The sequence below is a fragment of the Xiphophorus hellerii genome, chromosome 15 (assembly GCF_003331165.1).
Source record: "Xiphophorus hellerii strain 12219 chromosome 15, Xiphophorus_hellerii-4.1, whole genome shotgun sequence".
NCBI classification, from domain to species: domain Eukaryota; kingdom Metazoa; phylum Chordata; class Actinopteri; order Cyprinodontiformes; family Poeciliidae; genus Xiphophorus; species Xiphophorus hellerii.
This window is the reverse complement of record NC_045686.1, coordinates 18,945,556-18,959,243: the sequence shown is the minus strand read 5'-3', so window position 1 is coordinate 18,959,243 and position 13,688 is coordinate 18,945,556. Positions and strand designations below refer to the sequence as shown.

Sequence of the window (13,688 nt, the reverse complement as noted above, 5' to 3'; positions counted from 1 at the left end):
CAATACACCTGCATTATTTATATGGAAAGCAGCATGTATATTTAAAAAACGTTACAATAAAGAATTGCACTGACTTCACTAGTCAGTTCTTCTGTTGTACAATAAAATACTTTTTGTGCATCTAAGATGTGAAATGTAACTCAAATTAAAGAATTACCGAGAAGTTCCCCTGTCGAGTTTGTCTGGGACAGAAATAATGAAAGACTTTGCTGTTATATCTTAGTAATTTTCATCACTTTTATTTATCAAAATTGAATGTTATTTTTTTTTTTAAAACCAAGCAAACTTGCAGGTCAACACCGTTTATTTTGTAAACTTAATTCCTTGCCATTTTGTAACTAAATTGTTATCAAGTATTAACTCTTCACACTTAAACCACAGAGACAACAGCGACAATTGGTTTCAAAACGATTGTATTAAAATTAGATACTGCTGCTGCTACATAAAGTCCAGCAGTAAACAAGACAGAAGCCGGTTTAACATATATGTAAATATATTTCATTAACGGTGAAAACATCTTTTTAAAAATGTTTTCTCAATGTTTGAATTTTTGCATCAGATTTTTATTTGTAAAAAGCTCGACCTTCAAGTCTTTTGCGCCCTCTAACAGTTTATCTTCCATGATTACTCTACATGTAGCTCCATTCATCTTTCCATGAACTCTGACCAGCTTCTCTGTCACTGTAGAAGAAAAGCACCCCCCACAGCACCATGCTGCCACCACCGTTTCTTTCAGTGTTGCTACTGGATTGTGTTTTCAGTAGTGTGTGTAGTGTTGGGGGGGAAAAAAAATATGAAAACCTGTCTGATTTTGCCTCAACAATTGTGTGTTACTTTGTGTTTGTATGTCCCTTGAATTCTCCAAAAAAAAACAAAACTAACAAAAAAAAAACCCCATTAAAACAAGAAGACAAAATATTAAATCAATCAATCAAGAGGTATTAATACAGCACAGCAGTTTCATAAGCATGAATCGGGATCATTTAAATTATGCGTTTGAAAATTTAATTAGGCTATAAAAGACCTCTGCTGTCAAACAGAATGTAATTTCTTTTTATAGCATAATGTCTAGTCTAAGGTAGAACTTGGCTGACACCTTGTGGATAGTTTTTGTCATAGTTTTCATCCTTGCATCGCTTTCAACCTCAAATCAGGAGGGGAGAAAAACTATCGATTTGGAGCAACATTGTAATGTAGTCTGATGATAACATTACTCCCTCTTTAGATTTTAAAGTCCTGTCATTGAGACGCATTTATCAGGAAATGGCTACTCTTCTTCTGCTGTTTTTCCCCACCTAACCCCCGCAAAACAAAAAACAATCGACAAGTTCTACTGATCCATTTGTTTGACTAGTTCAGCCTCCCACCCGTCGCTCAGACCACCCCCACCACATCCCACCCACATTACGTCATGTGGACCGGCGCGCTCCACTTGTCCGCGAGGGAGCTGATCAGCAGCGCAGCGCAATCACCTCTCGTGCACCTGCACGCGCGCGCTCAGCCTCCTGCCTTCATCTGGTCCGGGTCTGCTTCGGCGACTGTAAATAAACCGGGCAGGGGAAAAAAAAAAGAAGAAAAAAAAAAAGGTTCGCACAACTAACTGCGAAAGGCTGAGGAGGAGGCGGGACTTCCGCCCCGGGAGCAGCGCAGAACTAAACCGGTCCGGCTGTTTATCTCTTTGTGCAGCCGGAGAGGACCGAGGAACGGCTGGATTCTGATAAGGTAAGCGCCGCTTGTTTATTATCATTATTAGAATTTGCAAATGTGTTTACTTTCTGTCCGACCTACCGCCTTCCGATGCTATATTAACGCACTCTGGGCTTTGCTTGCATTTACCTGGCTATTGTTTTCAATAACCAGCAGAGCTTCAGAGAGGTTAGCTCTGCTGCAGAAATGTATCAAAACTTTACAGTCTAAATCCCGCCTCATTAACTGTCTGTGCAGGGTAATTAAAAGGGAAATATTTCCAAATGACACCATTTCTGCTGATGCGTTTATATGCCAACCTGCTGCTGCTTTAAGGTCAATCTGGGCATATGAATTTACATCAACAACTATGTTTTTTTTTAGCAACAATTACACACCAGTTACACACAAGTTTGGTAAATAATTTGAAAAACATGTCAATTCCTAAAGTAAAATGCTTTTCTTTTCATTTTGAAGCAGTGGAATACAACAGAGGAGGGCACAGCTCAGAATATTAAAATATTAACTTCAGGTGCATCAATTCAATGCCTTGCAAAAGCATTTGTAACTCTTGAACGTCCTTGCGTTTTTTTGTCACAATGCAACCACAAATTCTAATATTTTTGTTGGGCAGGGAGCATCTGTGAATGGTCAGTTTCATAGGTTCCCATCATCCTCATTTGGATTTTGGTCTGGACTTTGACTGAGCCGTTTTAAGACATTAATATGCTTTGACATGGGACATTCCGTCGTGACTCTGGCTGAATGTTTAGGGTCATTGTTCTGGTGGAAGGCCTCAACTTTTCCATTAGTAACAGTTCGATTTTGATCTCAGTTGAGCAAAGTGCGTGCAAAAAGTCCCTGAGTCCGGGATCCGAACTCAGGAACTTCTCGCTGCAAAGCAACAGTTCTAGGTAAAATCAAAATAAAATACATTGAGTTTTGTAGTTGCAATGTTACAGAGTTTGTGCTCTGTATATAAAGAACAGGCTTATTAAGAAGTGGTTATTACGCATTTCTATAGAGAGGGAAGTGAATTTCATTACATACATACTCAGTAGTTGTGAGCTATTTTTAGTGTCCCACTGTTTTCTGAAGCACATCTTGGGATATCTATGTGGGTTGGAGGGAGATTGTTAATGAGCTTTGCAGTCAGCCTTTTTTTATGTGGAGATTAAAATACATAGATCTTCTAACTGTTGGCTCCTTCTGAAATATAAACCGCTGGCGCATATCAAAAAGGTTGGCATATAATCGAACGCTGTTGGTGCATCACTTCCTTTTTTAGCAGCACTCAGAGAGCAGCTGCTGCTCTCATTGTTTCAACTGAGCCCATCCAGACCACATGTTTAAAATATTGCATATTTTTGCTGACCGCTATGTTGAGCAGACATGAATCTATCTGGCTATTATTATCATGATGTCAATAATTAACAATAATATCAGAGTTGCATCTTTTTCCTAAAAGTCTACGTCCCTCGTTTGTATTTACACAGTATCATCCAACATTACAGGAATGAACCAGTTCCATCACAGAGCCAGCTATGCTACTATGCTAGTTGAGCAGAATGCATTTACTGCTTCGGTGTTAAAATGTCCACCATTTTCAAAGCATGTGTACATTTCAGGTTCAAAGACATAATAAAATGGGTAGAGGTGTTTGTGGTGTTTTAAAGACAGCTAAAAATATCTCAGTGCTCTCCGACTGAATCATCCTTTGTGGATATTATGAGAAGAATGGCTTTCAAAAGAGATAATGTGTCAAAACATAACTTAAAAAAGGACTGAACTTAAAATTTAGGGGCTAAAAAAAAAGAGATTTCAGTTTAAACATTCATGTCACCGACGTCTACATTTTTCAACTTACATGCATGTATTTTTAAGAGTTAGGAGTGGGCGCTAAATTAATTGTATTTATTAATTGAATTATTGCTTTTTGAATATTTGATTTTTGGAAAATTGGGAATTTTTCACCAATGCACTCCTTGGGCTTCCGTAGTTTGTAGTGATGTCAGCATGCCACGGGCCGCCATCTTGTTTGATAAGAATGTTTTACAGCCTTTATTTATTTGGAGATTGATTTTAGGTCAATGCTACGACAAAATATAAGGGTCAGGCGAAGATTTTGTTCTTTTTTTAATTACAAAAAGTCATAATATTACAAGACTACAGGCATATTTTAAGAAAATGTAGCAATTTTATGAGAACTCAAACATTGTCTGTCATTTTAATAATCACGTTATAAGAAAACAACAGTCTATTTTTACCCATAGTGTTTTTTTAAGCTAATGAAGTGGCATACTATACAGATCTGAACTTAGCTGACTGTTTGGGTGGATTTTCACTTTTATTGTAATTTTTAGGGGTGCACTGATTGCAGTTTCCTGGCCAATCACAGATTACCAATCTTTGAAAAGTCTGACCTGCCGATTCGGATTTTGTCCGATACTGATTTTGTCTGAAATATCACGAAGTTCTTAACAGTGTTAATTGCTATTGTTAATTGCAAACATGCAGACATAACCTGATGGGCCGGGTCTGTCAGTCAAACCTCTCTTACAGCAGAGCAAAAGAGGACAGTGGTTGATTTTCAGACCTTTGCCGAGGTAGTTAATATCAGCTTCACATGTAAACATCGGCCAATGACTGATTTCCCAAAAATTAAGAAAAACTGAGCCAATTTATTTATTGGTGCACCTCTAGTCATTTTACATGTTGTATGCATAATCCTTCCAGATAAATGTTTGCTTGAGCAGGTTTAGTGTTTGTGTTTTGCAGGTTGTGTCATTACAAGCCACACTATGCTGAGCTACTTGACATCAGGAGGCTGCAGACTTCCTTTCTACCTCTTCGCCGTGGTTCTCCCCTTGGTTTCTCCTCTAACCCTGAACCGCCATCAACATCAGGAGCACGGCAACAAGGAACGACCCAAACTACTCCTCGTGTCCTTCGATGGCTTCCGCTGGGATTACATCTACCGCGTCCCGACTCCCAACTTCCGCAGCATCATGGACGAGGGCGTGAAGGTCGAGTTTGTGGAGAACATTTACATCACCAAAACCTACCCGAACCACTACAGCATGGTGACGGGGTTGTACGCTGAGACGCACGGCGTCGTGGCCAACGAGATGTACGACCCGGCTCTGAACCTGTCCTTCTCCATGGAGACAGACAGCGTTTATGACTCAAGGTGGTGGGAGCAGGCCGTGCCTCTCTGGGTGACGGTTCAGAAGGACGGAGGGCGGAGTGGAGCGGCCATGTGGCCCGGATCTGACGTACTGATTCACGGCGTGTTCCCCACTCGGTACCTCCCGTACAACGCCTCGGTTTCCTTTGAAGCTAGGGTGCGGCGGATTATCGAGTGGTTCTCCGCGCCTGAGGGGGAAGCCGTGGATTTTGGAATTCTGTACTGGGAGGAGCCGGACGAGAGTGGCCACAACCTGGGACCTCAGAGCCCGCTCATGGACTCAATCATCGCCGGGATCGATGAGAAGCTCGGATTCCTCCTGGATGAGCTGAAGAAGGCCGGGCTGTATGAGAAAGTGAACCTCGTTGTGACCAGTGACCACGGGATGACCCAGCTTTCCCCCGAGAAGATCATAGAACTGGACCAGTATGTGGACAGAGATTTGTACACCTGGGTGGATAAGAGTCCAGTGGTGGGAATCCTCCCCAAAGAAGGTAACGATACATTAAATGGTGCATGAAATAATCATCTGGTGACTGGAGCTGGGCATTCTTTTTAGCCTTCTTCTGGTTAGAAAGTTCAAAATCTGTTCTTCTTCCAATCAGTGAAAGCACCATCACAAATAGCTACCTGGTCCCATGACCAACGTGTCAAACAACTTAATTGTAAAAACTCTGCCTGTTAGCATTACTAACAACATATATCAACTTTAAATATACCTTCTGGATGGGTGTATTATGATACAAGCGTTTCATATCAGTTGATATCGATAATTATTAGTTTTTTCTTTTAAATATCTGAAATACTGCCAAGCTGGTTGTGTGACCTTTCCTGCTTTATCAGTTTTCACTCCAGGTTGTTTTTTTATTCCGACGCAGTTATGAGACAAAGTGGCGAAACCTTAAACTGCTGCTACTCCACAAGTTATTGCTAGGTGACCAAAGAGTGAGTGAACTTAGCTAGCCGTGAGAGGTTGAGCCATTAAAAACTTCTCTCTGCCTACATCCCCCAGCATACTGTGTGGTTCTGGATTGTAACTCAGTGAAATTATTGAACGTTCTATCAGATGCATTATTGACATTGGTCACGTATCTCATCACAATATAAATGATTGATTTATTGACCAACCCCACCCCAATCTTTTTCAAATATTGTAATAACTGTTTTGTGATGGATATGTGTGTCGTTTTCACTTGATTTGTTTAATTTATTATTTTGAAATGGCATGGACTACGTTTTGTCTGGAAATAAAGACGTCTACGTCTCTTGAACCATTGCAATTTTCAGTGGTTAGGGACTCAAAGGTAGTCATTCTCAGCATCAGAGAGGTGTCTAAAGAGGAAGGAATCAGGCCTTTAAGAAGTTTTGGAAACAGAAAATGCATCATGCATGGCGTGTAGAGACATGTTTCAGGTTCATTTAAATTGAGAGAGAGCAATACTTGCAGCAGATAACAGGAAGGTTGAATAATAATACAGCTACATAGCTTAATTTGATCCTTTTGAGCTTTCAGTGTGAGAAATAGCTGTTAGTAATGCTAACTCTTCTAATCGCTAACATAAGGCTTTGAAGAATGTGTGCTACTTTTCTCCCAGTCTCACACCAGCTATATCACATTGTCTTTTCTCCCAGTATAAAACACTCATTTCTTCATTAATGCTGGATTGTGCAATTAGTAACACTGTTGCCTTGCAACACAAAGTTGCTGGGTTTGAATCCCGACCTTGGAGTGTTTCTTTATGTTCTTCCCGTGCATTCTTGGGGTTTCTTCAGGTAATTCCACAGTCGAAAAGCATGACCAGATGGATGTCTGCTCACAGTAGAAAGGCTACAAGAATATGTTGAATATAAATCTTGTATCTTTTCTTGTTTTAAGGAGAAATCAGAATTGGCTAACTTAAATAGTGGCAGGTCAACGTTTAAAAAACATACAAACTAATGCTTGGAAATTGGACAAAAGCTGAGTGCTACATTTGTTTTCTAGGAAAAGGTTAACAGAATGACTCAGACCATGAGACAATAAAACCGATTAGTTTTTTATCAGCAGGAGTGCAAAGATGCTTATAGTTCCTGACCCATTTCCTTAGTGTCTATATCATATAAAATACTAGTTATGAGCATTAATGAAAAAGTCATAAACATATCTGCATATTTAATATTTTTTCACTGTACTGTCACAAATGCTAACGTGTCAGCATTCATGGCATGCTGACACGTTAGATGTAATGCTGAGGGGTGGAGTGGTGGCTCACCTCCTAAGGTCAGCAGGTACTCGTACGCTCCGGTTGTGGGTTGCGTCAGAAATAAAACTCGGCCCTTTGCCTGTGGTCTGCCTCGTAGGGAAGCTTGACGAGGTGTACGCAATGCTGGCGGACGCCAACCCCAACATGGTGGCGTACAGGAAGGACGACATTCCCGAACACTTCCATTATCAGCACAACGTCCGGATCATGCCCATCCTCCTGGAGGCCAAGGAGGGCTGGACCATCATGCAGAACAGGACCGGGCTCTTCATGCGTACGTCTGAAAATCCTGCCAGGTTATTCTGGTTATTCTGCAAATTATTTTTTTCTTTCTTTTTTTTTTTTAAATATAGCTTTAAACACCAGCAATTTGCCTGCTCTAATTATAGCTTCACAGGTGATGTATTTCTGTCCCCGATCCAGAAGCTAGCACAAGTTATACCGAATGTAATTAACAAAGAGGGGCCAGATTCGTTTTCTCATGGGACCGGAAAGAATAGGGCGGTGGGGGTTGGAGTTCTGTGAGTTTTATCGCTGTGCCTTCCAGCGCTTTTCCTAATTCAATAAAAAGATAAAAGCTCCTTTTGTTCAGATTAGAAATGTCAGAACATGCGTCTCAGACGCAGTACCACACTAGCTAATTACACTGCCTGTCTCCGCCATAGCTGAAAACCTGTTAATCAGTGAAATGTCCATGTGGAAGCTGCGCATAACAGGAGAACATGCTGTCTCTTTCTTTAGAGGATAAAACAACATCTGTACAGCCTAGCAGTGCTTTCAGTGTATCATGTATTAATGGACAGAGTATTGGCATTAAAATTAAAGTCATGGATAAGGAATTACTGCACATTTGTAGGCGTCGTTCTCATCAGCAGGGTCTTAAATTTAGCTCCATTACCGACTTAAAGTCTGCTTTATAGATTTGGTTGAGCTGTGTTAAAGGAGTAGTTCAGAATTATTGAAGCAAAATTTTAGTAAAAGGTCATAAAAAGTAAATATGTTATATAATTTAGTATAAATTAAGATTACTTTGTTCCAGAAACTAAAGGTTCACAAACCAAACTAAAACTAAAAAAAGTGCATTTTTTTGCAGTCAGTCATCTGATCTCCACCAGAACAGAGAATAACAAAATGTTTCCAAATTGGTACCATAAGCAGGGCTTGTTATTTTTTTTTATTTTTATTTTTTTACAATGGGTTCAAGATTTCAGTCTCTGTTTTTAAAAGCCTTAAAAAATAATAATGTGTTATTTTTGGACATTTTCACTTGTCCACTTATGTTAAACCCCTAAAAACTTATAAAAATAAATGCTTCACCTAATTTGGAACATAGATAACTTTTACACATTAATAGTTCTGCCTAACTTGGAATCTATTGTTACCTGATGGGTCTTAACATATGGGAAAAAAAGGAAATATGTAGATGAACAGAAGTAACTTATAACTTTCACACCTACTTGTTGTCCTTTTCCTCCTCAGTGGGAAACCACGGCTACAACAACACCTTACGCGACATGCAGCCGGTGTTTGTGGCCCGGGGTCCGGCCTTTCGCCAGAACTATATCAAGGCCTCCATGCGATCTGTTGACCTTTACCCTCTCATGTGCCACATCCTGGCCATCCAGCCTCTGCCAAACAACGGCTCGCTTCTAAACGTCAGGGACCTGCTGTCTTCGGAGCCGACTACGTCAGCGCCCGCTTCGGCCCACTCCACCCCTCCTCCTAAGGTCAGCAGGTACTCGTACGCCCCGGTTGTGGGTTCGTTCATCGGCGTGGTGATGGTCCTCGCATTCCTAGTGGTCTACGTCATATTGGTGACGCTAAAACAGCGGCCTGTGCTCAAACACAGAAGTTGGGAGATGTCGCAGCCCTTATTGCAAGAGGACTTGCACCTGTAGCTGAGGAAGTCTGAAAGGATTGGAGACGGAAAAGAAGAGGGGCGGTCGCTCCCCGAGGTTCCCTGCTCGGCCCAGAAGCGTTCTCTAAATCAGTGTTTCCCAACCCTGGTCCTCAAGACACACTGCCCTGCATGTTTTAGGTATTTCCTTGCTTCAGTCCAGCTGATTTCAATTGATGACTGATTAACAGGTGTTTTTTGAACTGCAATCAGTTTAATCAGGCACATTAAAGCAGGGAAACCTCTAAAACATGTAGGACAGTGTGCCTTGAGGACCAGGGTTGGGAAACACTGCTCTAAATGTTTCCCTAACGCCAACAGATGTGGTTGTGCAAGCGAAACATTTATAGGGTTTGCTTCTGGTGCAGGTTTAATTGAAAAAATAAAAAAATAATAATAATAATGTAACCATGCTTTGATGTGAATTTAACTTGAGATCATGTAACAACTTCAATGTCACTTTCCGCATAGAGATTTAGGACTAAGAGTGGATTTTTTATCTGTGGTTCTGAGAAGTTGGAACTTTTGGTGGCAAAAACTATGACTTGGGATAATGCAGAGGCATCAGTATGCTCAGACTGATAATCTACCAAAGGCGTTTTATAGTTGATAGTCAAAGTCAATTTATGTTTGCTTGGACATCTATCCTTGTAGAAAAAAAGTTATTTTTCTGTGACAAGAATAAGGATTTAGGTTATTCAAAAACAAACATTTGACTAAATCAAAGAAAAATTAGCAAAAGTAAAAATACCTGCTTTTGCATTGGCGAGGTCTTTGCTCACACTTATTGGCATACTTGGTAAAAATGTGTGAACTTTTTTTTAAAGTAATTTTGTATTACAGTAGCATTTATTCTCTCAGAATACCTTCAAAAAAATCAGAAATTTATAAAACATTTTTTTTAGTTGGACAAAATTTCAATGACAAAAAAACAGACAAAAAACATTCCCTTCAATGATGTTAGATGAGTGCTGATCTTTGTAAGTCATTAAATGTCCCAAATTTGCTCATGTCTACAGTCAGAGCACACAAGTCTGCATGGAAAATGTTCGATTTTTTGTCCTACCAGAAGATTTATAAACTCTACGGGGAGCTCTACTGGAGCTGTGTGCTTTGGTTAGATTTGATTTGTACTGAACTTTTAATATTAAAATCTTTACTCTTGACTGGTCATTAGGTCAAATTACATTCAAATTTTAAGTTGTACTTTAGTGAGATTGTGCTATCTTAATGCCACTGAAGGTGAAAAGTCCTGTAAAGGCTAGTAGTATATATAAGGAGAATAAATGTTATCCAACATGAACATGATCTATGATCCACATTATACCTATATGCATAAGTAGATACAGTGGCAAATATGGAAAGCATTTGGCTGTTAGGATCTAAACAAATTACGCTATTTTTAAAAATAAATTTGACTTCTTTCTTAGCTCCTATTCTAGATTAAATTGTTTGGGGTCTGCATGAGAGTCCACTGTTTGGAACCAGCTTTTATGATCCTATGTCCAACATGGAGCAAAGAGCTAGTCATGACAAGAGATGCTGAAAGCAACAGGTGTGGAAATCAGATAACTGGGTATGCCTTCAGACAATCTGCCTTTTAAGCGTTCATAGTTTTTACACTGAAAAAGTCCACCAATGAAGTGTGTGGAGAATTTCTGCCGTCTCTCGTCTACTTTCCTACTAGCAGAAAGAGGTGGAAACGTGTCGGAGATTAAAAATAGCTGTTCAACATGCTAATTTTGAGCTATTCTTAGGCAGCAGGCAGTTTTGATTTGACATTTTCAAATCTATGCAAATCAGATTTGTATGTCACGAACTAAAGGAGGACCAAAGTCTACTTAGAATTTTCCACCACTTGTTCTGCTTGTGGTTTGAGCACCGGAGAAGATGTTACTTTATACTGGAAATGCTGTGATTCTGCTAAAGTATTTAAAAAAAAAAAAAACTGCTGTAGCTTCAGGAGACTGGTCATGGTCACTGTTCATTTTGAATGTTACCTGGAAAATTCACTCAGTGCGTCAAGCTACTTCATGTGTAGGGCATTCTCGTCACACTATCTTGCTCTTTCATAGTCAGCTACCATTTGCCTTTAAGCTAAACAGAGTACACCTCTCTCGAGGGTTCATTTTGTCTTCTGGTCTGTTATGCCCTCTTCACACCAGATCAAGGCCGCCCTAGTCTCCTGGATTCCTATCGCAGTTGGTAGTTTACAACAAATTTACCTTTGGAAAACCTAATTTTAGAGTGACATGTCTCTACTATGCTCTTATATGATGGAGTACATCTGCTTTCACTACTGCGTTTTTGACCATCCTATCAAAAATGCTATCACTAATGACAGAAGGTATCTCTACTTTTACAAAGTTTTGCATTTAAACTGCAGCCCGAATAATTTTGCAACCTTCTTGCAAATTGCCCATATGCGCAATTTGGAGGTGTGCGCGCCTTATCTGACAGTATCGGATCCACTCATGAAGGCATTCACAGCAGAAGGTCTTACATGGCCCACACAGTCCGGTGTGAAGGGGGCTTTAATTGTTGACTGTCTCGGGAGGGCATTCTTTTTCTTTCATAGATGACTGTGTATTTCGCTACTTGTCGTAATTTAGTGTTGTAACCATGGCCATATTGTCGGTGAAATGTGAAGTGCAATTGCAAGCTGTCTGTACTGTGTCTTAGGAATTCTAGGGTTTATTGTCAATTTGGTTGAGAAGAATTTTTCGGAATGACTCGCAAGACATGATCCCCTGATTTGCACTACAGGTTTGAAACAAGTTGTTGGATGCTTCTTAGGACATGTAGCCTCTAATTTGCACTTCTAGTTCATAGTAGCCATTTCAAATAACAAAAATAAAAACTAAAATTTTTTTATTTTAGATCTCTTGCTTGAGATCTTTTTAATTTGCATAGTTACAGAAAAGATTAGAAGACTTGAATCCAAATCAGTTGTGTGTATATTTTTGCTGCACCTTATAGATATATATAAACAAAAAGATTGGTTTAATTTTCTCCGTTTGCTTTTTGAATGGCTTAACCGTGCCCAAAAACAACAGACATCACTGTGATATAAATATAGATATACTTTTTACAAAATTTAAATTCATAAATTAAAAGCATTTATATGGGAACTACCTACTTTCTCATCCTTTCAGTGTTTTAATAAACAAACGTATTGTCTAATAACTTTCCCAGACCCACTGATATGGAAGTGAAGTATTATATTTCAAAATTATTCAAGATCAGCAGTATTATATTTCAAAATGATTAATTTGTACTTGCTGGGGGAAAAAAAAAAAGAGTTTATTATTATCGCCTTGGATTTGGATACAGTGAATATTTAATATGAGTGACAGATTCTATCTTTGCCATGTTGATGCAGTTAAGAGTCTTCTGAAAATAAAATGGCTCATAAAAACTTGAACCTTTGTCTGCATGTTTTGTTTTGCTTTTTGGTGAGTCCACATTGTTTATTGTGATACGATATAGGTTCCAATCCCCTTCAAAATATTTTAACTCGATAACTACTTTTCAGTGTTTCTAGGGAAAATTTTTTTCAGTTTTTCATTCATCAACCAAGTCATTTTTTCCAAATATTTGAGATACATTTGACTGAATTTTCATGTTTTCAAACAGCCTAACAAACTGCTATTCAGTGTTTCCATGTGCCTGTGTTGCGCAAACTGACGGTTTATTCTGGACCGGCAAAATTTTCTTCCAACTTCCAACATGCCCCTCAAAGGGATGCACTTTCAGGTGACAATTTTTCACGGTAGATTACCCCAGAACCTGTGATTTGAAAATCCTGTAGTGTATTTTAGGTCTATCCAGATATTTGGCTTTATTAAGAAAGGTTTTTATAAGCTCTTCCAAATAATATCATTAATTGTATGACAAGCTTATTTTGAAGGGAGTTATTTCTTGATCGACACTGCCACAGTTCACATTGATGTTAGATTAACTTCAGTGTAAAGATGATGGCGTTTAGTCACAAGTCCAGTTCATGGTCAGTTTTAGATGGATAGGAGGTTTTGTAGTTGTTCTTGAACGTCCTAACCCCATTTCTTTTGGTAACAGTTTCATCAGTGGTAACATTTCAGAAAAAAACTAAAAAATTTTGAGATTAATATCAGAAATTTTCTAGAACGAAAAAACGAGGGGATTTCTGAGTTTGAAGCATTGCTGATCTTCACCAAATAACTTGGAAATTTTGAGAATACAGAATAATAATTTTGAGAATAATCTAAAACTTTTTGATTAAAAAAATGTGCAATTTTTGAGTTTGAAAAGTCAAAAATGTCAGCAGAAAACTCAGAAATTTGGAGAATAATCTCAAAAATGTATATATATTAAAAAATCATCAACATTTCTGTGTTTACAAAGTCAAACATTTTTGACTTGGGAATTTTCAGAGTTTCAAAAGTTGAACATTTTCAACTTTTTAAACTCAGAAATTTTAATGTATGTTCTAAAAAAGATTGAGATTAACCTAAAAGTTTCTGAGTTTTTCCCATAAAATTTTTGACTTTTCAAACTCAGAAATTTCCTAGTTTTGTCCCAGAAAATTTCTGAGATTGATCAAAAAAATTCCTGAGTGCTTTGGTGGAAATATAGTCTTAAATTCTTTTCTATCAACAATGGCCCATCGTGGTACAGATATATTTTGTAACAGTTA

The 13,688-nt window shown here is 38.7% G+C and overlaps 1 protein-coding gene across 2 annotated transcripts; it reads left to right on the top strand.

Annotated features, from left to right (window-relative positions):
• Positions 1-1,423: 1,423 nt before the first annotated feature.
• enpp5 (ectonucleotide pyrophosphatase/phosphodiesterase 5) lies at positions 1,424-12,437 on the top strand. Of its 2 annotated transcripts, none has more exons than XM_032585682.1 (4): positions 1,424-1,722; positions 4,465-5,367; positions 7,214-7,412; positions 8,596-8,852. In XM_032585682.1, the coding sequence occupies exons 2-4, from the start codon at positions 4,488-4,490 to the stop codon at positions 8,702-8,704; spliced, it is 1,188 nt and encodes a 395-aa protein (XP_032441573.1). In that variant the 5' UTR covers positions 1,424-1,722; positions 4,465-4,487; the 3' UTR covers positions 8,705-8,852. The 2 variants fall into 2 exon arrangements, with proteins under 2 accessions (XP_032441573.1, XP_032441572.1); XM_032585681.1 differs by having other exon boundaries at positions 1,427-1,722; positions 7,214-7,390; positions 8,596-12,437.
• The last annotated feature ends 1,251 nt before the right edge of the window (positions 12,438-13,688 follow it).